Source organism: Alosa sapidissima, chromosome 8, assembly GCF_018492685.1.
Source record: "Alosa sapidissima isolate fAloSap1 chromosome 8, fAloSap1.pri, whole genome shotgun sequence".
NCBI classification, from domain to species: Eukaryota; Metazoa; Chordata; class Actinopteri; order Clupeiformes; family Clupeidae; genus Alosa; species Alosa sapidissima.
The window spans coordinates 18,643,756-18,670,795 of record NC_055964.1 but is presented as its reverse complement, the minus strand read 5'-3'; the positions used below and the strand labels follow the sequence as shown (position 1 = coordinate 18,670,795).

At 42.7% G+C, this 27,040-nt stretch overlaps 1 protein-coding gene across 3 annotated transcripts; it reads left to right on the top strand.

Annotated features, from left to right (window-relative positions):
* Positions 1-297: 297 nt before the first annotated feature.
* Positions 298-26,692, top strand: ulk1a (unc-51 like autophagy activating kinase 1a). 3 transcript variants are annotated; one of them, XM_042102436.1, is made up of 28 exons: positions 298-929; positions 1,146-1,238; positions 1,341-1,382; positions 5,363-5,395; positions 5,523-5,559; positions 8,489-8,662; positions 9,036-9,109; positions 9,568-9,669; positions 12,758-12,816; positions 13,521-13,603; positions 13,743-13,793; positions 13,980-14,071; positions 14,574-14,703; positions 16,652-16,709; positions 17,112-17,192; positions 18,409-18,516; positions 18,744-18,877; positions 19,451-19,519; positions 19,916-20,043; positions 20,415-20,560; positions 21,104-21,216; positions 21,834-21,929; positions 22,470-22,624; positions 22,833-23,008; positions 23,411-23,529; positions 23,799-23,956; positions 24,136-24,271; positions 24,470-26,692. In XM_042102436.1, exons 1-28 carry the CDS (start codon positions 840-842, stop codon positions 24,523-24,525), a joined length of 2,793 nt encoding a protein of 930 aa, XP_041958370.1. In that variant the 5' UTR covers positions 298-839; the 3' UTR covers positions 24,526-26,692. The 3 variants fall into 3 exon arrangements, with proteins under 3 accessions (XP_041958370.1, XP_041958369.1, XP_041958371.1); XM_042102435.1 differs by having other exon boundaries at positions 17,109-17,192; XM_042102437.1 differs by lacking the exons at positions 298-929; positions 1,146-1,238; positions 1,341-1,382 and adding an exon at positions 4,606-5,098 and having other exon boundaries at positions 17,109-17,192.
* Positions 26,693-27,040: the final 348 nt, after the last annotated feature.

Sequence of the window (27,040 nt, the reverse complement as noted above, 5' to 3'; positions counted from 1 at the left end):
CTTTAAAAAAAACATATACTATAGAATACAATATACTAGTCAAGAATCATTTAAAAAAAAATACATAACTTATTTGCACTATTTGTACGTGTAGTGTTTTTATTCAGTGATCATTTAGTGATAAGCCTGTATGGTTATGGTATTTAGCATACAAATAGCAACAATACAATAATTTAATTTAACAGTAAACAATTAAAAAAAAGTTGGTAAGACTACACCAAGGAAAACAGCAATAATAACAACAATGTCAATTCAATAGCCTAATGAAAATAAATAAATAGCCTAGGCCTCTATCTAACATGTGTGTGTTGACATGTCCGTTCTCATAGTCGCTCATGAAATTACAAACAATGCGCATGCGCACACTGTGGTCAGACAGTAACCTATCCAGCCTTTCCATACTTTTGAGTGAATGCGTCTGCAGGTGAAACACTCACCGCTACCTAACTAAAAGCGTCTACAAACTTAATAAAATAGTCGATATTCAGCTTTCTCAGCTCGATAGACTACTTGTTTGAGAGTATCGAAATCCGGTAGGTTGCCATTTGGGATTGCTAACGCAGATATCATCAACTACATAGAAAACTTAAACCTCGTTGCATCATGTCATTTTCAATTTTTAAAATAGACTGAAGGGGACAACCCCATTTACATGTCGGCACTTATCATGACAAAAATGTACTCTTTTGGCGAGGGTCAGCCCATGGAACGCAAGGGAAGAGGGCAAGTTTTCTTCTATTTGAAAGTGGACGTGCACCGAATTGTTACAAAGGAAGCAACAACATCCTGATTTTCCCTCTGGATTTATTTTATTTATTCTCTGTCTGGAGTCCTACGCCATGGAGACTCTTGGAAAGTTTGAGTTTAACAGGAAAGACTTGATCGGACATGGTGCCTTCGCAGTTGTGTTTAGAGGAAGACATAAGAAGGTATGACCTATTTTCGTTTACCTCCGCTATCGCAGATACATTGTCAGAGCTCAAGCAATGATGCAACTATTTCCAAGATACAAGCAATGATACAACTATTTCCTTTTAATACACCATTGTCTCGAATAGGCTATGTCGTCATCGTGAATAGCCTCTACGCAATGTCTTCTTGACCTAACTTGTTCGTCATCTAGCTGTATTTTGCTTTCTTTACAGAGGCATGATCTGGAGGTTGCCGTGAAGTGCATAAACAAAAAGAACTTGGCAAAATCACAGTCACTTTTGGGAAAAGAGATCAAAATATTAAAAGTAGGTCTTGTCCAGAATGCAACCACTTGTGTTTTTGCCACGCTGAAATATAATCCACCTTTAGTTACCCTGATGTTAACTCGTCACGTTTGATTTTTTTAGGAGCTGAAACATGAGAACATCGTTGGTCTTCTTGACTTTCAGGTAGGCTATGTTGTCTATGCCCGTAACCATGTATGCCAGTGAGTATTGAGGAGGCCACTCGGGCCAAGGGCATTGTAAAATCATTCCTCGTTTGGCAGGGGGAAGGAATAAAGGTAGGATCAACAGAAATTACTCTTTATAAAGAGGCAATTGACATTATGGAGTCATTCTGAACAGACACAACGGAAGGTGGTCTGAAAACATATAGCCTACAGAGGATCCAAACAACTACACGCCTCAATGTTGATGTTCGTTGTAACCGCTTCCTCTCATTGGGTGTGCACAAAGCTCCTCCCTTTACTGTGTCCCTGCTGGTTATGGCTTCTAGAGGCCCATCTCCCATATAGGCCTAGGCTACTTTTTTTTAAAACATATACTATTCCAGAATACAATATACTAGTAAAGAATAATGTTAAATAAAATACATAATGTATTAGCACTATTTATACATGTAGTGTTATTACAGTGCATGAAAATGCACTGTTCTGTTATCCGAAGTCTTCTTCTTATTCTTATTCTTCCCACCAAATTTCTGCGTCTAATTCAGCTTCAACCGTTTAACGTAGAAACTTCGTTCAAACTTTGTAACGTAGGTCTTGAAAAGGAGACTTGAGGAATGTATTTTTTGCTTTTGTAAACTTTATACTTTTTGAGATATTAATAAAAAACAAGCTTATTTTTCCCCATAGACTTTGTATGGGGACTATGACATCATAATGGGCTGATTAACTTGATTTGCACCTGTATCAACTTCCAGCTGCTCAACTAGGTCCCATCAAAAAGCTAGTTAAACTGATCACACCTGTATCAACTGCTTTCTGCTCAATTAGGCCAACTCTCTCTGTGTATCTCCATTCTACAAGGATATAAGGCACATTCCATCCAACTTTCTATCCATTCATCCTCTTCAAACCATTCACTCATCTACCCATTAAACTATCCCATCAACATCCATTAAACAATCTGCCTATCAACATCCATTCAACTTTCTGTCTATCAGCATCCATTACACTATCTACATTTAACTTTTAAACTATATACTCTGTCTCAGGCTTTAAACATACAATCTGGCTCTACAGATCCCGTTCAAAATTTCCTCTGCCCACAACTGTTTCAAAACAAATGTCCTCACTACAATAATTCACTATTAAATAATTTAACTATTTAAACTACTCAACTATTTAACTGTTCAGCCATTTCAACTGTCAGTTGTTATCAACTATGACTTCTGCCAACTGTTATCAAATAAAAGTTTGTTTTGCATTTTATGTTAATATACAGTATGTTTATATTTTCATGCACTGGTAATTTCCTCGAAATTACATTTTCTAGTTATTCAGTATGATCTGTTAGTGAATACAATAATTTAATTGAACAGTAAACAATGAAAAAAGTTGGTAAGACTACACCAAGGAGAACAACAATAATAAACAACAATGTCAATAGCCTAATGAAAATAAATAAATAGTACAACATATACAAACCATAATGCATAAGAAATGCTTAATAAACTAAGTGCATGTTAAACAGCTATGCTTTTAGGCCTGTAATATGATATTCAATTGGCTGCTGCACTTTGCTTAATTAGCAGAATGTGGCATTAAAGTTAGATATTAAAGAAAAGCAGTTAAGACATGCATTTCCATTAATGAAAACAACAACAAACTGTATAATTGGGAACAATCAATAGAGCAAACAAAATAAGTCCATATTGTGTAGCCCAAGGCAACTGTGTGCTGAATTGATGTCAAGGAGATCTTAGTACATTTCAATCTTTGAGTCTAGGCAACAGGAAATTAGGGTGTTTGCAGCAGGTGGTTTGCTAGTGTTTTTCCAAACCATCTCCAGATGGTATCAAGGGCTGCACTCAAGAGCTGTTCCTTCCATTAGCTGCTCCAGACAAGAACTAGCAGAGAACATGTTACAGGAGGAGATTTGACAAGCGGAGGCACTAAAGGCTTTAAGATGTTAGAAAAACTGAAACCAGAACCTCTCCTGCTCAGTTGCAGGCTTTGTGTTTTGTCGTGTAGCAGCCAACTGTTGTGTGAGCATGCATGTTGTAAATCCCCTGCAAATAGACTTAGCCAGTTTGAGACATGCACTCAGCCATGTTGGCTGTCAGCTGGCTAGGCTGTGACGTGAAACCCTAACCAGACAGGCAGGAGTCATTTGATCCGCTTGGTCACACAATATGTAACAGGTGGCTGGCTGCTGCCATGCCACCAGCCAAACAAAGGCTAAAGAAAATGAGGCCGATTATGCTTAGTCAGCAGAAGTCACCCTCCCTGCACCCCTCTGTGGGCACATGCGGGTGGTCAGACCACCTGGACTCTCATCTCTGTCTCCTCACATCTCCCATCTTTTCAGACATTTTAGTGATGATCACTGGAATTAGAAATAGTGTTAATGACAAAGGAAATATTCCAGACTCACAGTATTGTGTTACTTTTGTTGTAATCTATGCGTAGGTACAAATACAGCGCAATACGTGCTGTGCTGGATGTTGTCCCCATTGCATTGGCAGATATGCCAGAGAGAATGAAGGCCTCCTCAGATGAAATAAACACCATAACATATGCACTGGGGCCCCTGGTAAATCATTTAGGCCTCTCCTTAACCCCTGTAAGATATGTCCATCCACAAGACATTAGAGGCTACACAGGAGTGCTGCGCAGAAACGACAGTAAGACCTCGCTAGTCTGAATGTCAAGCTGATTACATCAGCTTACTCACATTGATGGGAAACAGAGTCCCAGTCATCAACACAGGTTTTGTTTTTGTACTTCCCCACCACTGATGTAGGTGCCAGCAATAACAGTATGACTGATACAGTGCCGGTTAAATGCAATTGACTCAGCCTCAGTCTACAGCCTTTTGAAACCCCATGGACTCCAGTGGAGTTCAACAGCTAAAACAGACATGTCAACAAACAAGGCAAGTCACAGAAGGCAGCCTAGTGAGCAGCCACCCCCCTGTGGGGCCGGGTTCGTACAGTAGCAGCGAGCGGTCAGCAGCGGGGCACCACTGTCCTGGCTCAGCCAAGTGGAAACTATCCCGAGCTCAGTGGAATTGTGCCAGATTGGAATGGACCGGTCTTGTTAAGCAATGACCCCAATGGCAGTAGTTGTGTAACATCTGGGGGCAAAGTCACAGCTTCCCTGCCTCATATTTGGCGGTATTATATTTAGCGGTTAGCATGCGTAGAATTAATAAGCCATACGTGCACGATACCTAAGCTGTCAAATTTATTTTGTGGAATGATATGGGGAGGTAGCTTCGCGTCACACAAACACATGACATCATTATTTATTAGTGTGGTGTCGAAAGATGGACTTATACGAGGGGATGATCCAGTATCCATTGCAGGGGATTAAATCGTAAAACTATAATTACCTCCAATGTAATAGGCTACAACTGAGTTATTGCCATTTTATATCATATCAGCTTTAAGTATTATAATGTGTATGTTATGTTGTCATAGCAAACCTTAGTCATGCAATTATTGAAACAGGCAACAAATAGAAGATGTGGAGCTGAATCTTATTTATTTACCTGACATGTATCAAGTGAATCTGAGGAAGACCGCAAGGTCGAAACGTTATCTGCCAAATGAGAAAATAGACTGAAAAAAGGATATCAAAAAAGAATGCCAAGGAGTGGGCGGATTGTTTTCACAAAAACCTGACGTGTATTCAAACCATGTTTTTGCCATAGAGGTTTGTAAACCATTCCTCTATGAATGCTTAAACAGAAATGCAACATTGTATTTTTATTACAGTGTACTGCACTTAACATACTTTTTTAATTAATCTGACTGGAATCAATACTCTGCTATACTATCTGATACTGAGTTGAGATAAAATGTCAGCAATTAGGCATACATTGGTCATTGTCATGGTCAAGTTTGACTCATCGCAAAGCCATGGAAGTCTAGTATTGGCAATTGACAGGCACTGACCATTTGTGTGTTTCTCCAACAGGAGATTTCGGGCTGTGTGTATCTTGTCATGGAGGTATGTTTACTCTGGGAATTCTTGTTTGTACCACAGGAAACTATGCTGTTTTGATTTATTTGTTTTTAGATGATCTGCTTACTTTAATGTCTCCTTTTTCTCTGATTCCTTTTGTTCTCATACACAGTACTGCAATGGAGGTGACCTGGCAGAGTATCTGCAGGGTAAGTGTGACAACACAATCAAACAGTGTGACAACATCGTCATGAATACAATTCTCTCAGATGCATGAGTTTCTGTTCTCCTTACCTCATGCAAACCGGTAAAGTCAAAGCAGTGTGATCCACATCAGCTTCAGTTGCTCTTAATCTTTAAAAGTGGCAAAATTGACACCTGAGCACTGAAACATCAAAGAGGAGGTGTTCTGACTGAGGGCTGGCACCCTGGCATTGACAGACTGAGTCATAAGCTATCGGCGCTGCGAAGCACCAGTTGTGATATTTATCTTACGGAGTGTAATCGTAGGTAATGTCATGTATGAAAACTAGTATTGTTAGGCAATACTATAAGTGCAAGTCCAGGCCAGCTGAGGTGTGGCGATGACATCATCGATACGCAAGCAGGATGTGTGGTTTCGCTGTCTAAACGAATTCAAACGGGCTACGGTTTCAGATTTATCCACTCTGGGACCAGGTTTCAGAAAAGTGCGGTTTCGGGCAGTGTGTTTACAGGATTCGTTTGGACGCTCGGCCAAGACGAAGCAAAACCTCTGCGTTTAACCTAAAAAGCGTCTTCGTGTGGACAGGCCCTGAATAAAGACATACACGGTTGATAAAGTAGCTTTGGTAATGTTTATTAGGACAGCCCATTCTGACACCCAGCATCTATCCTGTTTCAAAGACCTTTTCTTCAGCAGAAGTAAACAAATAACACCATTACACAATTTTTTGTGAAAATATGTTTGAGTTGCCAGAAGTGCTTTCATAAAATGATTAGCTGTGACATGCTGGCCTAACGAATGAGCTGACATCTGACTTGTGTCAGAGAAAGAACAACATCAGAATCACTGAGGAGATCATAAATTGAGGACCCTTGTGCAATACCTTGTGACTGACGTTAGTCTCTGTGTGCATTTCTTAAAACTCAGACGGTCGCACATTCTCACCAGTTCTGTTTCTTGTCTATTTTTGTGACTCTCAGAATAGCACGCATATATTCACACTCTCTCAGTGGGTCGTACATTCCCACTAGCTCTTATTCTTGTCTATTTTTGTGATTTTCAGAGTGACACACATATAAACACGTTCAGGCCTACACCCCCTTCCCTTCCAAATTTGCAGCATTTGCGTGGACGGGTCTATTTTAAGGTGCTTAGCCGTTGCCACTGACCTAATTTTGCCGTCATGCCAGAGCCTTCTGAGGTTGTATTCCCGGGGCAGCGGCATGCCGAGCGCTGCCAGCGGAGGTGGCTCTGTGGGCACGGGCCAGCCAGCGCGCATGCACCCACCCACCCACCTACACACACACACACACACACACACACACACACGCACACACACACGCACACACACGCACACACACACACACGCGCACACACACACACACACACACACACACACACACACACACACATGCCAGCCCCCAGCTCAGATAGCAGTATGAACTCACCCACCTGTCAATAACTTATCTTGCCTGCCCCGGTGGAAAAACACAGAGGATATAAATATCCCCCAGTTAGAGGGTGGAGGAGAAGAGGAGGGGGTGTTTGTGTAGGTGGGGGTGTTAGCCATCTGTGTGCTGTGTCCCTTTGTGTTGTGCTGATTTTAGACACACCTTGTCATTGGCTGCGGGCAGGGCTGAATTGTTCTCCCAGGAGATTTGGGGCTTTGTTATTCATTAGCACGTTTCCCACAAATAACAGTTCTGATCTCCTAGCAGTCCTCGGGTGTTTAGTTTCAAATCTCTGTGAACTCCATCCAAGTGTTCAGAGGGATGCTGTACGAGCTGCAAAGCATCAGAAACCTGTTGCACCCTGACCACAGCAGATATACACACATCAATGCCTAGGTTTGTACTCAGAATAGGCTAACATATTGCCAGAGGCGTCAGTAGAGGATACATAGCAAGCCAGATAGCATATGAATGCTACATTGGTATAGCCTGACGAGCCAGACCCACATTAAAATGTAGGGTCTGGGCACTCACCGTTCGCAGTGCTCAGTCCGAGGGGCGGGATAATCGGTTGTCTTTCAAATTCCCTCTGCACGCAATAGGACAGCGCTATGAGTCCCATGCGTTTTCCCACCAGCGAAGCTAGTTGGCTAGTTCAAACTTTTGCCAACTTAAAAAAGCTTAACTCGTGTCACACTGTTCGCCAACAGCAACATCCATCTTCTTTGTTTTCAAGTAGCAGGGAATTCAAGCTAAACCGTTGCAACTCTGCCATCAATCATTATGTTAAGCCCGCCTAACGACTCTATACACAATTTGATTGGCCTGATAGAAGTTTACATTTTCGAGCTCACAAGCCAACGGAGAGTTGCTAGACTAGCCCTCTAGGGTGCGTCTAGATTTCTAGGCTAACATTGGTAATGAAATCATTCCAAATTATATTCTCCAATAGGTACATTTTGCTTTGTTGCCTATTGGGGGGGGGTCAACCATTTGCAACCAGATGGTCGTTTCTATAGAATAAATCCTTTTAAGGCAGCACACACCCCCGTATTGTATTAAGGTTCTGATCCTCTCTCCCCGTCCAGAGTAATTTTGTGACTAGTTGGCTGATCCCCTAGTACATGGACTACTTAAGTGGGAGTCTCTTTAAGTGGCCCCAGGTTGCCATGGTGATGTCATCACAAACTAAAACAAATTAGACCCCCATGACTTAAGGTTAGCATGTTGATGATGCATTTTGTGATAACTTTATTTGTTTGTGCAAAGTCCATGGCTGTTGATAATCAGTAGACTGAAATAAGGTTGATAGACATTTATGAGGAATGCTCTTTTGTTTTTTAGCTGGGTTGAAGGAACTTTGCAAAAGACATAAGTGAATAAAATGACCTTTGCCTCCTCCTCTTCCTCTTCCTCTTCTCTCCCTCTCTCTCTTCCTCCCTTCTCTCTGTCTCTCGTTGTGTCTTTCACTCCCCCCTGTAGCAAAGGGCTCCCTTCGAGAGGACACCATTCGCCTGTTCCTGCAGCAGATCGCTGGGGCCATGAGTGTGCTCCGGAGCAAAGGCATCATCCACCGAGACCTGAAGCCGCAGAACATCTTGCTGGCCTACAACACCAGCCGCAGGGCCAGCCCCAGCAACGTGTGCATCAAGCTAGGTACGAGTGTGTGTTTGTGTGTGTGGGTGTGTGTGTGTGTGTGGGGGTGGGTGGGTGAGTAAGAGGGAGAGAAAGGGGGTGAGTGTTTTGTGTTTCTGTTAGTCACTGATTGCATGGGGTTGTTGGGTGTACTGTTTGTTTACATGAAGTCTGTGTACATTGTGACTAGTGGTTCAGCTGGGTGAAAAGATACTTTGGCTCGGCCGGACTCTGTCAGCTACATTACGGGTCTGAGGGAGAGACCACAGTCAAAGCTACATAGGGGTGTTACAGAGCTTTGTTGTTGTGCTGCAGTTCTGATCGTCTCTCTCTCTCTCTCTCTCTCTCTCTCTCTCTCTCTCTCTCTCTCTCTCACTTTCTCTCTCTTGTGCAGCTGATTTTGGCTTTGCCCGATATCTTCAGGGTAACACCATGGCTGCCACTCTTTGCGGCTCTCCTATGTACATGGTAAGTGGCAGTTCAGTGGCAACTCCACACTTTTTAGTAAAGCTACTCTAAGCACTGAAACACATAAATTGAGAACACTTTTTGCCTGGACGCTGACCTGTTTCCTGTCCAATTCCATCGCTATTTATAGCTGAAATGGTAATTTACTGCATTTTAAGAAGAGGTCTTTTTCTCAGTCTCCTAAAGCAGGTCATCATTATGACCACATGTTTCAGATGCCTCCCGGAGCTTGTGGTTTTAAGTGTGGCTGAACTACAAAGAGCTCTATCGTGTCTATCTTTAGAGACTTTTCATTCTTTACCACAACATAGAGTATTACTTTAAGAGCTGTAGCTTGATCACATCATGATCAAGTCTGCATAACTTTAGCCCCATGGACTATTGGACTCTCTCTCTCTCTCTCTCTCTCTCTCTCTCTCTCTCTCTCTCTTTCTCTCTCTCTCTCTCTCTCTGTACAGGCTCCAGAAGTGATCATGTCTCAGAATTATGATGCTAAAGCCGACCTCTGGAGCGTGGGCACAATTGTCTATCAGTGCTTGACCGGCAAGGCACCCTTCCAGGTAATAACTTGAAGACACATTTATACAGTAATTTCCTGTGTATTAGCGGCATTGTGTATAAACCACAAGACAGTGTTAAAAAAACAAAACTATATTAATACCATATTAACTGCCCCTGTGTATTAACCTCATAGCTGAAGAAATTTAGCAAAACCAATGTATAAACCATGGCTAATAGTTGGGAAATTATGGGTACATGACAATCAGAATATGTACACAGCCACTATATGTAGACTATACACAGACATGTGAACCTGTCACAGAAGTACAGACAAATTCATACACCTACTTGCCTACATAGTAGCACACTGTTCTGCCTTTAAATTGCACATTTTCCCACATATTCTCACAAATCCCACTCACATTCTTGCTGGTTTTTGTACCTCCAAATACGCACACAAACAAACAAACAATCACAAGCGTGTCTAAGAGTGTTTATGTCTGTTACCATGGTGTGATTGTTACAGTAATAATCTCTCTGAAGGAGGTCAAGGTTCTGTTGTGGGATTGTTCGTTTGTCCCAATCCTCCCTGTACGCAGCACCGCTTAGCCATAGTGAACGCTTTATTGCACTTTACTTTGGGTCAGGACTAATCTCTGACCTACTGGTCTGGAAACCAAGGAAAAACCATTTTCCATGGAAAACGCTGTTACATAACTAAATGCTGAGCAAACAGCGCCGGATCTCTGGCCTATGTTAATGGCCTCCTCCTGCCAGGGGATTGTGGCTTGGTTGAAACGATGGCTGACTGGCTGACGGGAAAATAGGTCTGTGGCCTAGGCACAGGGCAAGCACTCAGCATGCACAAGGCAGTGAAATGTGCTCTTGCAAATGTTTCCCAAGACTTCGGTAAACAGCACGTGTGGAGTGTGTTTGGACTGAGTACACAGCTGCTCTTGGGCTTCTGTGTGTGTGTGTGTGTGTGTGTGTGTGTGTGTGTGTGTGTGTGTGTGTGTGTGTGTGTGTGTGTGTGTGTGTGTGTGTATTGCAAGACGTGAAGCAAGACAGTAGGCAAGAGTGGCTCACTTTTTTACACAACCTATTCATGTGTGTTAGGATATGTGCTTGCTCAAGCGCATGTGCAAGTGAAAGTGAGAAAGTGAGAGTGGGAGAAAGAGACGCTGTTTGCTAACATTGAACATTGTGTGTGTACTTCTGTGTGGCCAATGTGCTTGTGCCTATGTGTGTGTGTGTGTGTGTGTGTGTGTGTGTGTGTGTGTGTGTGTGTGTGTGTGTTTGTGTGTTTGTGATGACGTATAAGGTGGTCTGGACATCGTGTCCCTGTGGTCAGATCGTGTTTACCAGCCCGTGGGTGGACATGGCAGAGGTGAGAGAAAGCTGATGGATATGTCAATCACATGGCTGTCCTGTGCCAAAGGACACGTGGGCAGGGTCGCTGCCTTGGTGACGGTCGTTAGCAGCATGCCAGAAATTTACCTTGCTCGAGTCAATATTATGGTCTGCTGCAATGTGTGTCAACACAGGCATTTGTCTGAGAGGGAGACTCCTGTAATGCTGGTGTCTTCTTTGTTGATCTGTGCTGCTTGGAGGAGCACTGCCCCTATGTCCTCTCTTTTTGGTCTCTGTCCAGAGTTAACACTGTGGTGGCCGCAGTTTTTGTACTGAAGCATTATGCTTAAAGTCTTCAATAGGTGTATCAGATTATCTGAGTGCTGTCTACGTGATTATTTTAAAAGGACGATTGTTCTTTGTGAAGTTTTGTCTATGGATAATGTAATCAGATTTTAACGCATTTCGGAAATACTATAAGTAGCTTTAGCACATAATTAGAAATTTAGCTCCAACCTGTGAAATTGAGTAGGACAAATTGTGTGTGTGTGTGTGTGTGTGTGTGTGTGTGTGTGTGTGTGTGTGTGTGTGCGTGTGTGTGTGTGTGTGTGCGTGTGTGTGCGTGTGTGTGTTTTTGTCTGTGTGTAGGACACACATACATGAGTGTGTCTGTGTGTATTTGTGAGTATGTGTGTCCTTGTGTGATCAGTGACTTAACACTTTCTTGAGGCTTGTGTCCTGTTTATGCTACTAAGGCAGAGGGCCAGCAAATCCATTAACCAGCACGGGACCTCCATGACTTTGGGTCTTGCGATGAGTGGAGACATGGAGTTTTATGAGCGTCAGGCGAGACGTGTCAGTGCTCTTTTATCCCTTTGATTTATACATAATGCATCGCTTCTTAAACATGATCTCCCGTGACACATTAGGCACCATGAAAGCGCGAGAGAGAGAGAGAGAGAGAGAGAGAGAGAGAGAGAGAGAGAGAGAGAGAGAGAGAGATAGAATGTGAAAAGAAATGTTGCCAGACTAGTTCACTGAGTACACAAACTTGGCCGCCTATTGGCCGTTGAGCTAGTGATGTCAGGTTCAATGTGAAGTCAGGGTAACTGCACTGCTTGTATTTGCTGTTCTTGTGTTTAATGTGCTGTTTAATGTGTATTTTGCATAACAGGTTCTACAATGTTTTAGCCAGTCTGCACCCTGCACTGTTGACAGGGATTAAAGTTTATAGAATCATAATGTAAAAAGCCATCCATATTTAACCATGCTTTGTCCACACTTGTGAAACCACCACTTCATCTATTCATGTAAAACAAAATGTCAAATGAAGCATTTTCCTCCAGTTAAGACAGTGCCTGGTTGCCACTAGATAGTCTCTTCCCATGTCATACCATTTTAGAAGTGTTTCAAATGAATGTTCAGAGTCATGTGTCACTGCAGATGGTTTCTTAACTGTGATTATCTACAGTACTTGGCCTGGCTCATGTGATGTCCACATGTCGGCCTGATTTTGTCTTTCATTGACCATTGGAATATAAAATGGCATACCTGGTGTATGGATCAGATTGTTGTGGTGTGTCCATCAGAAACTATGACAACAAATACTTTTAGTCATCTGAATACTTGCCCATAAAAATCTGTCATGAAAACTTGTTGAGAGTTATCCTCAGAGGTGCAGCGTCATCTTAAAGATGATAATGAAATTCAACTCTGTGTAGATCCCTGTAAGGGGCTCTTGTTTATGCCTTGTTGACTAGTTATCCTATCTTCACTGTGTGTGTGTGTAACCCCCAGGCCAGCAGTCCACAAGAACTCCGCCTGTTCTACGAACGGAACCGGAACCTGACCCCTAGGTGAGTGGCCAGAGGAAAGTTCTAGATAATACTGTAAACAGAACCTATAAACGCAATAAACAGAACCTATAAATGTGGTGTGTCACAACTGCTTGCAACACAACACAACACTCACACGCACACAGACCCCATCTATGGTCTCCATCTCTTACGCAATAGCACACACAAACACACATTCTCACATTGACTTTGCAGTTTGATTGCGAAACAACTGCTAATGACGAGAGAGTGCTGTGCTGCCACAGTCCATTTGATCCCCCTCTACTTTTAGACATGGACATGACCCTAGTCCCAACAAACTTCATTTTAAAGCCCATAGGCAATATGTGTGTGCAAAAAGAGTAGAGTAGTAGCAAATAGAGTAGTTCACGTCTCTTCCTTCTCCTCTCTCAGATGGATCCAGGCGTGTTTGTTTTTATAAGCTGGCTCTCTATTTGCGTGCTGATCTATTTATAAATTGCCTGCAGAGACTTGATCCACCACTGGTTCTAATGTGACCCATATAACACAATCGTTCCAGACAGACAAACACACACACACACACACACACACACAGATACACACATATACATATGCGGAAATTGAGGCAATCGGATTTTGTTTAGTCATAACAGAGGGCACATATGCCAACACATGACATACAGTATTTGTATGAGTGTGTGGGTTCATAATAATATTTTTTTCCGAAATAAAATTATTGGCAGCATCCCCCGGGAGACGTCTGGACCACTGAGACAGCTGTTGCTGGGGCTGCTGCAGAGAAGCCATAAGGACCGCATTGACTTTGGTCAGTGCATACCAAACAACGCCGCCACCCGCTGCAACAACAATGCACTAACCAAGCCAACTCATATTTGAGGTCTGGCAACTGAGTTGAAGGTGTGCTTGTCCTTTGAATTCACAGTATTTTGTTGTTTGTTTTCCAGATGAGTTTTTCCATCATCCGTTTCTGGAGGCAGGCTCCTCAGCTAAGAAATGTGAGTGTGCTGCTGGAAGATCATGTCTTAGCTGAGTTGGAGAACGTCCCTCGCTCAGATACAGTGTATATCGATATGGTGATCATCATTGCCTGTCTCTTACTTTTTCCCCTCTTCCTGTGTGTGTGTGTGTGTGTGTGTGTGTGTTTGTGTGTGTGTGTGTGTGTGTGTGTGTGTGTGTCATAGCATCTCCAGTGCCCATGCCATCCCCATACCCCAGCACTGGCTCTGGGAGCAGCAGCAGCAACTCCTCCACTCCACATCTAACACCAACTCAGGTGGACACACTCACACACAGACACACATACACACACAGACATTTCTTATTAGCATCCAGTACAAATCCATACAAATACACATATGCATGAAAGCACGTGTGCACAATGACACATGCACAAACATACACAAGCACTGTTTCATGCAAATGCCATCAATAGTCACAAGCATACACAGGTTTATTATAAGCTCAATAAAGATATAGTTGGTTATTCTGTTTTGGTTTCATAAAAGTTTGTTCATATTTGCAGTCAGCAGACAATTAAATGTCATCTCTCCCTTCCATGCTTCCATGTTGATTGACAGGGAGTGGGCTCTGAGCCACTATGTCTATTTCCTATTTACTGTGCCTGGAGTGTGTACAAACAACACAAACACAAACACTGGAACACAAACACAAACACTGGACGGACAGCTAGAGGGATCAGAATGGCAGATAGCAACCTTTTAACTAGATCCCTTGTTGTCTTTGTAGTTATGGTTTGTGGTTGTGTCTCTTTACAGTCGGACGCAGAGACCCAGAGGCCCGGCCGTCTCCTCCTCCCCACCACGCCGCCTTCCCCTGACTCCCTGCTGAAAGACTACACCTCCTCTGAGCTGGAGGACTACGTCATGGTTCCTGCACAGTTCACCAGTAAGCAACCAAACTCACAAGTCGTTAGGGCCAAGGATACCAGACACCAATGGACCAACGGTGCACAAGCGTGCAAACTGCCCACAATGCCAAGCTGAGGCGTCATCATACACCTGCAGTTAGAAAATGACATTTAACACTGCCAGAGAAGCCTAAACAATCAGAACGAATGACTGTCATTGATAGTGATGATAGTGAGTGAATCTATGGAGTCGTGTTGTGCCATGGGGGAGTTACTGAGTGTGTGTGTGTTTGTGTGTGTGTGTGTGTTTATGGGCTCTATTTTAATGGTCTGAAACGGAAGTGTCTTTGCGCAAAACGCAAGTGACTTTGTGGGCGGATCTTGAGCGCTGATGCTATTTTACAGACGGGATGATTGGTTTGGGCGTAACGTGCAATAAACCAATCAGAGCGTCATCTCACATTCCCTTTAACAACAGACACGCTTGTTCCATAGCTGATTGTGGCTTATTTGCCAGGCGCAGCCAGGAGCGTTCACAGCGCTATAATCACTGTTCAGTTGGGAACAGTTAGCTATTGATTTTTCCTCCTGACAAAATGTAATACAGAATTGTCACAAAGACATACTTTCCGATGTTTTGGGATCATTCTCACTGAATCACGAGGTTATGAATGCATGGTGATATATTTGCAATGTACAATGTAATCTAACATTACCTCTCTATAGACAATGCATATCTTCTGTCAGTTAATCTCTTCTCTCCCGTGCTGCGCTGGGGCATTTGGGTTAAATGGAATCGGCATGCAATTCAACATCACGTCTCCTTAAGTCCTCTAATATTTCCTAATTTATGTCATCAACACATCAGTGATTCGTGAACATGTGTACGCTAGATTTATGCCTATTTTTTTACATGGACACCACACTGATTTCCCTCAAGTGGTAATATTTTTCTTTGAAATTATGTATGGTTTACAGAAATGGGAACTACGTTGTATAGATGAGAGGAGCGAAGTGTGCGTTGCGCAGCACAGGCGGCCAAGCAGGCAACTCAACAACTAGAAACAGTTTCCAAGTTGACCTAACTTTCAACTCTGCACAGTATCCAATTAACTGCATGACAGTAGGCTATTTACAATATTTTCTGTAAAGTAGAGTTTGTAAACACGTTATCATCAACTTAATTCACGCACAACATTTGTTTGAGCAGGAGAGAGAATAACAATGAATGGATGCAGCAACTACAGAAATTGTAGCCATACTTGCTGCTTTCTTGTACTATCTGTTGCTGGTTAACAGCACATAAAAAGCTGATTTAAGCTAATTCACTAACTCAAGACTTCAAGGCCATCATGGATATAAAACGTTTTTTGAAAATAACGAAAGGATGGAGGGAACATAGCACAGCTTGGAGTTATTTCAGATGGGCTACAACAAGGTAGGCAAAATTATGGTGCTTAAAACCCTGGAATAATGCTTAGGCTGATGTTAAAGCCCACGCAATGTTTAAAGCCATACACAACGGTAAATTGGAACAAAAGTAAAAGTAACTTTAGCCTTTATAAGACTGTATAAAGTTGTCCAAATGAATAGGTCGTAATTAGGCGTTGTTGTTGTAAAGATATTGCATGTAGATGTTGTACTATATAGGCTACAAAATTTTTAGGTCATCAATGCACAAACAAAACAAATAGCATCTGAATTTGTGCCACAGTCTTTAGACCAGGGAGTTCCTGGTCTGTGGCGGAATTGTTTTCTGAAACTGCAAAATGTCAACAGTGAACGTTTGCGCCGGAACACACCCCGTCTTTTCGCTGAAGTGCCCCCGTGGGCGCAATCGAATTCCCTAATTTACAGGCATGTACCTGTGGAGGGAAAATTCCAATATGCGCTGACTGCAAAATAGGAAAGACAAAAGCGCGAGTATACAAAGTCAATTGCTCTGGGACGCAAAATAGAGCCCTAAGTGTTGTTTTGTGTCCACAGGTGAAATTGTGTGTGATGCAGCAGGAGGCCAACCTACTGACAGTCTAATGCACAGCGGGTGAGTAACACACACAGTAATAAATCCATGTCACACACACACACACACGCGCGGGGTTAAAGCAGGTATTTCATTCACAATGGAGTGTGAGCGTGGGGTCATCTTGACACCACACATGACCCTGTCCTGTCTGCCAGCGTGACCGTGTCTTTGTGTTTGCCGCCTGTGTGTTTGCCTGTGTGTTTATGTCATTGCAACAGTTTTTTATGACCTGTTATGTAACAACAGTTTGTGTAGCCGGTTTTACTTATGTGTTTTGTGTTTTCGAACCCTGGTGTGGTGTGTGTGGATGATTAGTTATCCACTTGTAATCCACTGTGTGTGTGTGTGTGTGTGTGTGTGTGTGTGTGTGTGTGTGTCAGTCACTGACCCACTACCCTGCTGTTGTTTTCTTCTCAGTAGTTTCCTGTTGGCTGCCGGAGCTTGTGCAGGCAGGACTCCTCCCCCCTCTCCTTCCTTACGCACCTCTCCACGCCCTGTCAGGTGAAACTACAAGCCTGTGTGTGTGTGTGTGTGTGTGTGTGTGTGTGTGTGTGTGTGTGAGGGTGTGTGTGTGTGTGTGTGTGTGTGAGGGTGTGTGTGTGTGTGTGAGTGTGTGTGTGTGTGTGTGTGTGTTATGACACATGTCTTATGTCTTATGTCTATGTGAATATGTGTGTTGTACTGGGTGTTAAGTGTCAGTGCTTAGTTCAGAGTATCTGAGGTGAGAGATTTGGCACCATCTGACCTTTTGTCCCTGGGGTCTGTGTTTACCAGTCGAAACTCAGCCCTCTTTAAACACACACATTTCATAAACGCTTCAGCCCATCTAGGTCAGGGAGAGCTTTAAAACAAACACTTATCGCAGCACTCTCCAGCACCCAGCCATAGAAAATGCTGTATCAGCACAAAATGGAGGATGAAGTAGCCTGATGGTCTGAGGTTGCGCTCGAAGATTAGCCAGTGTTGTGTTTACTTTACTGTTACATCAACCACAGGAAGTGCAGTCAGTGATACATACAAGGGAAATTCCTCACCCCCCCCCAGAAACAACACCTACAAAATCTACAAGTCCCCAAGCAGCTAGCTTGCTTGTGAGAACATCCACCTCTTTTCTCTGGGATCAGGACTACTATTTTGAAACGTTTGGATGACAAAGGTGGTGTGTTGCAGAAGCAGACGTCCACATTCAGTGCAGGCTGTGGTTGAGCACATGTAGACTCTCCTCTGTGCTTCCTGCCAAAGCCCCTCTCATGCCAGCTGTGTGAAGGGCTGCAGACAGCTGTGGGCAGGAGACCGGGACAGGGGCAGTGGAGACTGGGGCAGGGACAGGGGCACTCATCTCGCGCACACACACACACACACACACACACACACACACACACACACACACACACACACACACACACACACACACACACACACACTGCCAACTAATGGAGGGGGCGAGTGGGTTGTGTGGTTGTGTCAGTCACGCGTGCACAAGATGGTTTTTGCAGGAGCACCAAGCCATCAGAGCAGCCAGCCAGTCTGTCTGTGTGTCTGTCTCTCTGTCTGTCCCTGTCAGTCAGTCAGTGTGTGTGAAGGGCCACAGTGGGTGCATTGTTTGAGAACACACCAATACATTTCTCTCTCTCTCACACACTTTCTCTCCATTTGTCCCTCTGTCTCTCTCTCTCTGTCTGTCTTTCTCTCTCTCTCCCTCTCTTTCTATTCTCAGGCCTGCTGAGTTATGTGGCAGTAGTTACAGCCAGTCTGTTCCCATCCCTGTGCCCACTCAGATTCACAACTACCAGCGTATGGAGCAGAACCTGCACAGCCCCTCCAGGTAGATATGGCTGCTTTTAACCTCTCATTGTCCACTCATCTCATTGTTTTAATCTCTTAACCTCTTTGCTACACACTTTGTCTCCTTTACTTACATTACCTCGACCAAATTCTCTTATTTCGTCACAATGTTTCTTTTTGCCATTTTGTTCCTTCAAACCTTCATAATGACACTACTGTATGTGCCTGTGTTACCTATGCCACACTCACACTTATTGCTTGTTGCAGGACTGCATTACCCATGCAGCACTGCTGTGGCAAAGCAGGAAGTCCCTCTCCTGTCACCTCAGAGGGAGAAGCTGCACCCATCTACAGGAAGCTGTCAACCGGGGTCTGTCGGCCTAACCAGCCCTCACCACTGGGTAAATCACATATAACTGCAAGGAGATGTATCATATGCACATGCTCAGATTAGGGTGCCTCTTCCGGCCAAGTCTCTGCATATCTGAAAATGTGCTAGCAAACAGAATATGTCTATGAGTTTTTCGAGATTATTGCTGCAGTTGAGCTGACAAAGTGTGTTTATGTATCTGTTACAGGTGAGCTACACCAGGCGTGCAACTGAAACACTCCGTTTGCGGAGCCATACTGCAACAGTTAACTTCCATGTTAATCAATGGAACTGTCTACACCAGACATGAGAGTGCTGTGCACATTTGAACAAAATTAGACCATTCTTCAAAAACGATTTTTTGCTCTGCGAACGGAACACTTTAGTTACGCTGCAGGGTGAAGTCCGACTGTAAAGGTCATGCAGGGAGAATAATAGACAGGAGCAGGAGCAGCCCTAAATATATAGTAGTATAGAATTATAGAAAAAGAAATGGCACGTAGCCAGTATTTAATTGAAGGCTTTTCTTTTTCATACAAAAGTGCCTTATATCAGTTCTTTTGTTTTTTCATGTCCTTATGTATGTTGTGTCATTCGTCCACAGTTGGCACCATCCCTGAGAGACCTGATCAGTCTTCTCCTCGGGGCACGCGGACTGGCATGCAGGGGCGAGGTAGGAGAGACGGTGCAGTTTGCTGTGCCCCCTTTAGCAACAGCTCAACTCATTTTTGATATTTATTTCATGTTGGTTGAACTTTGCACTATTTTTCATAGACTATTTAAAACACAGATGTTTCCAAAATCTTTTCCACTCAATTTAAAACATTTTCTGGAAAAATCTCAGATCTCCAGGAACTGACAATGGGCCCTTCAGATCTAAAACATTCCTCTAAAGTTTATAATGAAAAGGGGGCCCACTAGAAATATGCCTAGAAATTCTCATTAAACCCTTTAAAGTGCTGTAAACTTTATGGAGTATAGGTGAAAATAGCTGAAGAAGTCATAAACATTTATATTCATATATTTTTTTATTCATTTTATTCCTTTTTTCTTTCTGATCCTGGATCAGACCTGAGCCCTCAGTACAAAATTCAGACCCGGGTGTCGGTCGAGCGCCACACAGACCTGGGAACAGATGCCCCTCTGAGTCACAGGAAGAGATCCCACAGGCAAAGCCCGGACCCCACTGTGCCTAAAGTGAGTCTCTAGTTTAAGAATAAAGGGCCGTTTACACAAAGAATGATACCTAAAAGATAACAAAAAAAGGATCGCTCCAGCTAATATGAATGACAACATCCGTACACAAACTGTACTAATAATAACAACATGAAAAGTGATATAGACTGGACCATCGTTTGTTTCGTTTTTTGTAACTGTGTAACACTTTAACTCAAGTAAGGTTTTTAAAGCAGACATAGCAAGCAGACAGCCTGTCATCCTTAAAGACATGCCCTGACTACAGTAATGTACATGTACTGTACTGAAGTCCAGTTATAGTTGCGACTGTAACTCTGTAAAGGGGATGTCATCATGTCTTCGTGTCATGTCCCCTCCGCTGTGTGTCCCAGTTTGACCTCCACAGACGGCCCAGTTCCCAGAATCTCCTGGGGCCCCGCATCCGCACTGTGCCCAACCTAAAGGAGCTGGAGGGCGGCCAGGGCACCGTGCCCACTCTCACCCGACACGCTGTGGACAGGAGAGAGTCTGTGAAGAGGTACGCACACACACACACACTAACGCACGCACACACATGCACACACATGCACACACATGCACACACACACACACTAACGCATGCACACACACACACTAACACACGCACACACGCACACACACACATGCACACACACACACACTAAAACACTGTGAGTGAGAACTTCATGGAAGCACTTTTTTTTGTGAAGAAGTCATTAATGGATATCTATAAAAACAGCACAGAACTAATGAGCTCTCCAAGGCTCTTCCCCACGGCACAATATTCTGTTCAGAGTTGGGAACAACTGAGCTTTTGTGCTGGATGTTCAAATAACAATGATATGTCCAAGATATCTACTTTGTTATTGAATGTTTTAGAATTGTTGTTCAGAAATTTTCAAATATGGAGAGCTGTACAAATGCCTGTATGGAGAATTCAGTGCAAATAAAGAAAACTGAAAGAAAGCAACAGTATTAGCAAGTATGACACAGTCATGTCTCAGTGTAATATGTTGATGCTAATGAATGAGTCTAAGGCTGTGTTGCTGGTGTGTTTGAACAGATCGATGAGCACAGGCCGCCTGTCAGATATGTTGCTGAAGGCTGTGTTTGGAGCACAGCTAGACCGTGGCAGCACAGACAGCCTTAATATGGAGAGACCTATGGACACAACAGGTACACACACACACACACACACACACACACACACACACACACACACACACACACACAGGCACATACATTCCCAATCACACCCTTGTGCATGTAAAATTACCTACCTACATATTGGAAGTATAGTATGTACCGTAGTTGTGCCACATTTTTGCTTAAAAAACAAGTTATGCTAGCACATCTAGACACACACTGGTACAGATTAGCTCACTGACACACATTCACAGTACACAGAAGCTTTACCTTTTAGTGGTCCCACTTTCTTTATTATGTTTTCCTCCATTGGTTAAATAACACAGGCGATTACATTCCTATTAAGCTTTAAGAAGGCTATAACTCATGAACCAGGCAAGGCAGAGTTTCACATTTTGCTGACCTGTGAAGACTGTAAAGTTCAGTCCAAGGTAACATACTGCCCAGTTTGGTAACCACGGAAGCATGTATTAATGTAGCCCATCTTCTCTTGTTCTCTTTCATCTCATTATCTTCCCTTCATTTCTTTCCTTTTACTTCACACTTTCCTTGTTTCTGTTTTTCTTTTTTGTCTCTGTCCACCTCTTCATCTCCTTCACCTCACAATGGCCTGTCCCTCTGTTTTATTCTGTTTTGGACTGCACTAGGGGTTGGAGGGAGTCCCTCACGGGCCATCTTCACAGTGGGCTCCCCAGGCTCTGCCCCCTCTCCTCCACTGACCAGCAGGCCCAGACTCTTAACCGGTATGTATAGCACACTGACCCACGGGTCCTGGATGAGGGGCTTTGTGATGTGTATAGTGGTGTTAACACACAGATGCTCCCTCTGTGTATCTGAATTGAATTTCAACTTGATGGTGGTGTCACATTACCCCCTACACAAATTCTGCCCTGGTAATACCTTGCTGAAATATATATTATTATCTATATACAGTATATTATTATATATTTCACTGATGTACATCATTAGTTGTATTAGAATCTCATTTTAATAACCATGTTTGAGTCCACACTGTTGTAGTTAATTTCTAGGTTTCTCCTTACAAGGGTATTTGCTAAATCTGAATCGCAGTTTATATGTTTATGGTTATTGTTATTAGTCTGTGAAATTCTATTTAGTCTGTTAATGATATTGGTATTTTTTAGGCTTTTTGATTTTGCTAAAAACTGTTAACTTTAATGTAATGTTTATTGATGTCGTTGTAAGTCGCTTTGAACAAAAGCGCCTGCTAAATACCGTAAAGATAAACATAAACAAATCTTTGACTCTCTGCTCTCCTGCAGTGGGCTCCACCAGCCCGGTGAGCGCAGACTGGACCTACGGGGTTCGTCAGGCCCAGGCTGGAGTGCAGGGGGACGGCTGCGACTGCAACATGGGCCCCCTGAGCAGAGGCGTCGCCTTTGAGCCCCCAGAGCTGCCGGAGGAGACTCTCATGGAGGTAGTTTGTGTGCAGTGTGGCTGTTCCATTCCCCCTTCCTCTCTTAATTCTTATTTAAGCACAAAGAAAAAACTTTTTTTAGTCTTTATTACCTCCATTTTGGAGTCTTCGGTAGAACATATTAAGAGGGTGTTATAACATTGTTTTGCTCTACACTCAATTAGAAAAGAATCTGAAATGACCACATCTGTCACTGGTCCACACACAGCAGGAACACACGGAGGCACTAGGCCATCTCCGCTTCATCCTGGCCTTCTCCCACTGCATCATGGAGATCGCGGCTGCAAAGGACTCTGGGATTGAGACGTGCGATGCCCCAGACGCCTCGTTCCTGGAACAGAGCGTAGTGGCTGACCAGATCAGCTTGCTGAGCCGCGAATGGAGGTGAGGCCCAAGAGGAGTTAGTAGCCTGCGTCCGTGGGGTGCCCAGTATTGTGCAGATTGCTGTATCAGTATCTTTATCAGTTTAATCAGGCATGTTTTCAATATAAATGTTTTATGATCTATAAGTTCAGTATATTCAATATTCTTATGAACTACATTCTTCTAGTGTGATGGAAAGAGTATATGTTTGACCATATATGTCTGTAAAACACACACACACACACACACACACACACACACACACACATATATATATACTACCATCCCTGTATGGCAATTTTGGAACAAATGAAACAAGAGTGTTATTATGCTAACCTTGTGTGTATGTGTGTGTGTGTGTCTGTGTGTGTGTGTCTGTGTGTGTGTCTGTGTGTGTGCGTGGGGGGAATATGTTTACCTCAGCTATGCTGAGCAGCTGGTCCTGTATATGAAGAGTGCTGAACTGCTGTCATCTGTTATACATACTGCGATGGAGGACATCAAGCAGGGCAAACTCTACGCCTCCTGCTCCGTCAAACAGGGTGAGACTGGCAGCACCAGATACACACACACACACACACACACACACACACACACACACTCTCACACACACACACACACACACACACACACATCTGTAGAGACAATGAACTGGTCGCCAAGTTTGTTGATGTTTAACTTGTGAATATTACCTCAAAATCTTTGTAAGACTAAAGAAAATAGTTTAGAAAATTGAAAATCTATATCAGTGTTATTGGAGAGAAATGAAGTGTAATGTATATTGTCTCCTGTGTATCCTCTGTTTGGGTAGTGGTGCGTAAGCTGAACGAGCTGTACAAGTCTAGTGTGAGTTCCTCTCGCTCTCTCAACGCCCGGCTGCAGCTCTTCTTCACCACCAAACAGAGGCTCATGGACCGCATCAACAGCATCACGGCCGAGAAGCTCATCTACGCCCACACAGTGAACATGGTACGTAACCACAATGCATCGCTTTCTCTACATATACATAAACCCCAAGAAGCTGTTCCGAATGAATGATGCTTGGGTCATGTAATCAAGTCCAGTACAATTGAATTAGTAATCATGCATTCTCTCCCTCTTTCTTTCTTTCTTCGTTCTTTCTTTCTTTCTTTTTGTTGCGTGTGCAGGTCCAGTCCACAGCCCTTGATGAGATGTTTCACCAGGGCGAGGCCTCGGTGGAGCGCTACCACAAAGCCCTGCTACTGATGGAGGGGCTCACCTTCATCATCACAGAACCAGCAGACATACACAACATTGACAAGTGTGAGTGAAAACAGACACACACACACACACACTTGCAAAAATTGCAATGTAGTACAGTCACTCATACAAATGCTTACACAGGGACAGAGGGACACAGACATATTTACTTTCAAATAGACAGATTTACACCTGAGATAACACATGCTCATTCAAACATAGCTCATTAACTGAAGTGCAACTACTTGTCCCTCCCTGCAGGTAAACAGTGCATACAAAGGCGCCTCTCTGCCCTGCAGCCTGGCACATACGTGTGAAAAGAGGGCGTTAATCCCCAGTTCATCTCCTGTCTCTGCTCTCTCCTTCGCCATCACAACCACAACCGCCATTCTCTCCTCTCTGAAGTGTGTTGTGGCTACCTTATGTTGACGATCATTTGAGAAGCTCTTCCACCTGGCACTGGTGAAGGTGAGGGACTAACACGTGCCAGTGAGAGCCTCATCAAAGAAGAACACTTTGATCACTCTCCTGGCAGCTGTGATGTGGTGACCCAGGTGTGGGAGAGCACACTCTCAGCTTATTCTTGGCAACCAGCTGTCTCCATGGTATCTTGGGAGAGTTCATGAAGCCATTTGGCTGCCACATGCCGACTCAGTGTTACTGTAGGGGTGGGGGATGGAAAATCAGGGGTGTTTCTTTATTATAACCCAAGTCGACAGACCAGGAAAATGGAATCACATTAATATTGACAGGGTATGTCAAGGAGGGTTTTGACCAAAATATTGCCAATGTGTAATAGACAGTTGTTAGAGAGGAAGACAGTATGAACTTTGAGTTGCATCATACGTTTGATACTTGATTTCTGTTATACATTGAATCAAGCAATATTCTTTCCTTACAACCACTTGAAGCATCAGAATTATCTACTAGAGTGCTGGGCGTTTCAAGTGGACTACAGAATTGCACAACTCTTTTTGCAGTTACAAATCTGCCCTAATATTTTAATCTGCATGCCGGTGTGTTTTGGAACCAATGCACACACTGAATGTTTGGCCAGATTAATTAATGCTCAGTTGCATTAATTTGTGCAGTGTTTAATGCAGAGTTGTTGAATGTCAAGAAAGATGTCCCTTTTGGAGTAAGTATTGCATGTCTAATTATGGGAGAAATTAACAAAACAGCACTTTATGCACTAAACCTACTGTGTTCAGAACTCCTTTGCCTCTTTTATCCTGCTACTGCTTTTAGTCAATCTGCCCGATCAGGAAACAACATGGCTGCCGTTTTCAGGCAGTATCCCATTATATGTAGCATCCCAGGTTGTTGTTGTTTTTTTGTTGTATTGTTTTTATTGTTATCCTCTGACTTTGTCTAGTACATGCTTTGTTTATCATTTTAGTTCTAATTTGAAACAGATTTTATTTATTTAATTTAGTTATAGGTGTTTACAATGTTTAATTTTGCTTTGATACCAAAATAATTCATATTTAAGTTTAGCTTTGAGTTTGGTGTGAGTTTTACTATATAGTTTGGATAACTATTTTAGGACACTCATTGGGTATATTTGACAGGGTCTGTATTCACGACTTTGTTGTAGGAATGAAATTGAATGTAATTTTCCATAGTTGAACCCATAACAAAATCTAACAGAATAATATTATGTAGGCCTATAGCATGTATCATTGAATATGTAGAAAATGTGGTGTTTTGCTTTTGTATGCTGGTGAAATCTTGGACATTGTAACTCTTACCAAAGCATCACGCCTACTGCCTCGCCTTAACAAAGCCAAGTTCCTTTGGTCTCAAAAATGCATGCTGTATGCTTTGGGTAATGCCGCCCTCTAGACACAAACACAGGTCCTGCCATTTCTCCTGTGCGGGTGCGCGTGAATGTGTGTGTGAGAGTCTGTGTGTGTATGTCTCCCGTCTCACTCAAATGCCTTCTCAAAATCTGGGTTGACAATCAAGATAGGCTTGAGTGGTTGTACAGTAGTACTGTAACAGGACCTGCACGTTGAAAGTGTAAATGGTACCTATTTTTTTTGCACTAGTGCTGAAATATTCATGTGTGCAGATTAACAAGTATGATTGACCATATTTTTCATTAAAAATTTAATATTACCGAAACAGATATGATCTGTTTCTTTTTTCCCCATGAAATTCTGCATATAAAGTGTTTTGTACTGTTGAGTGATTTGATTATTGTGAGAGTGTTTTGACTGTTTTGTGATGGGTTGTTTGTACTTGAGTTGTTAATGAATGTTTCTGACACAACCTGGATGTAAGGATGCACAGAACACTGTAATAGTGACAACAAAATGACAGCCTAATGGTTTTAATTATCAGGCAAAAGATAGAAGCCTATTTGTAAATTTACTGCTGCAGTATTTATATTGTTTGTATGTGTTTGTTTGAAACCAAAATCAATTTTGCATTTTGACATATGTGTATTTGAGTTGTTGAAATAAAGAAGTTTGCTTTTTACTTTTTAAATGTGTGTTCTTAATGTAAACTCAGTATTTTGAAGTCTTTTAATACCTAGGCATACTGATTTTTATTTAATTGTAGCCTACACAGTTCAGCAACAATTCAGAAACAAAGTTTATTACAACAAGGCATTCACATATAGCAATGTTCATCTAAAAACGGTGACAAAAGCCTTGATAGCCTTTATGAAAATATACATAAGCTCAATAAATAGGCTTGGCATTGCAAGATGTATTGATAAACGGATTTTTTTGCAGTTTATAATGTTGTAAATCGGTAACTTTTCCATACATATAGGCTACTATTTTAACCATTATCTATTCTTATTTTTTAAGATATTATTGT

Bases quoted from the DNA above. Each gene is read 5' to 3' on its own strand.
- ulk1a (XM_042102435.1), top strand. From the start codon at position 840: ATGGAGACTCTTGGAAAGTTTGAGTTTAACAGGAAAGACTTGATCGGA. The intron at 5,560-8,488 runs GTAAGTGTGACA...TCCCCCCTGTAG, and splicing joins CCTGGCAGAGTATCTGCAGG to CAAAGGGCTCCCTTCGAGAG. The intron at 20,044-20,414 runs GTGAGTCTCTAG...TGTGTGTCCCAG, and splicing joins CGGACCCCACTGTGCCTAAA to TTTGACCTCCACAGACGGCC.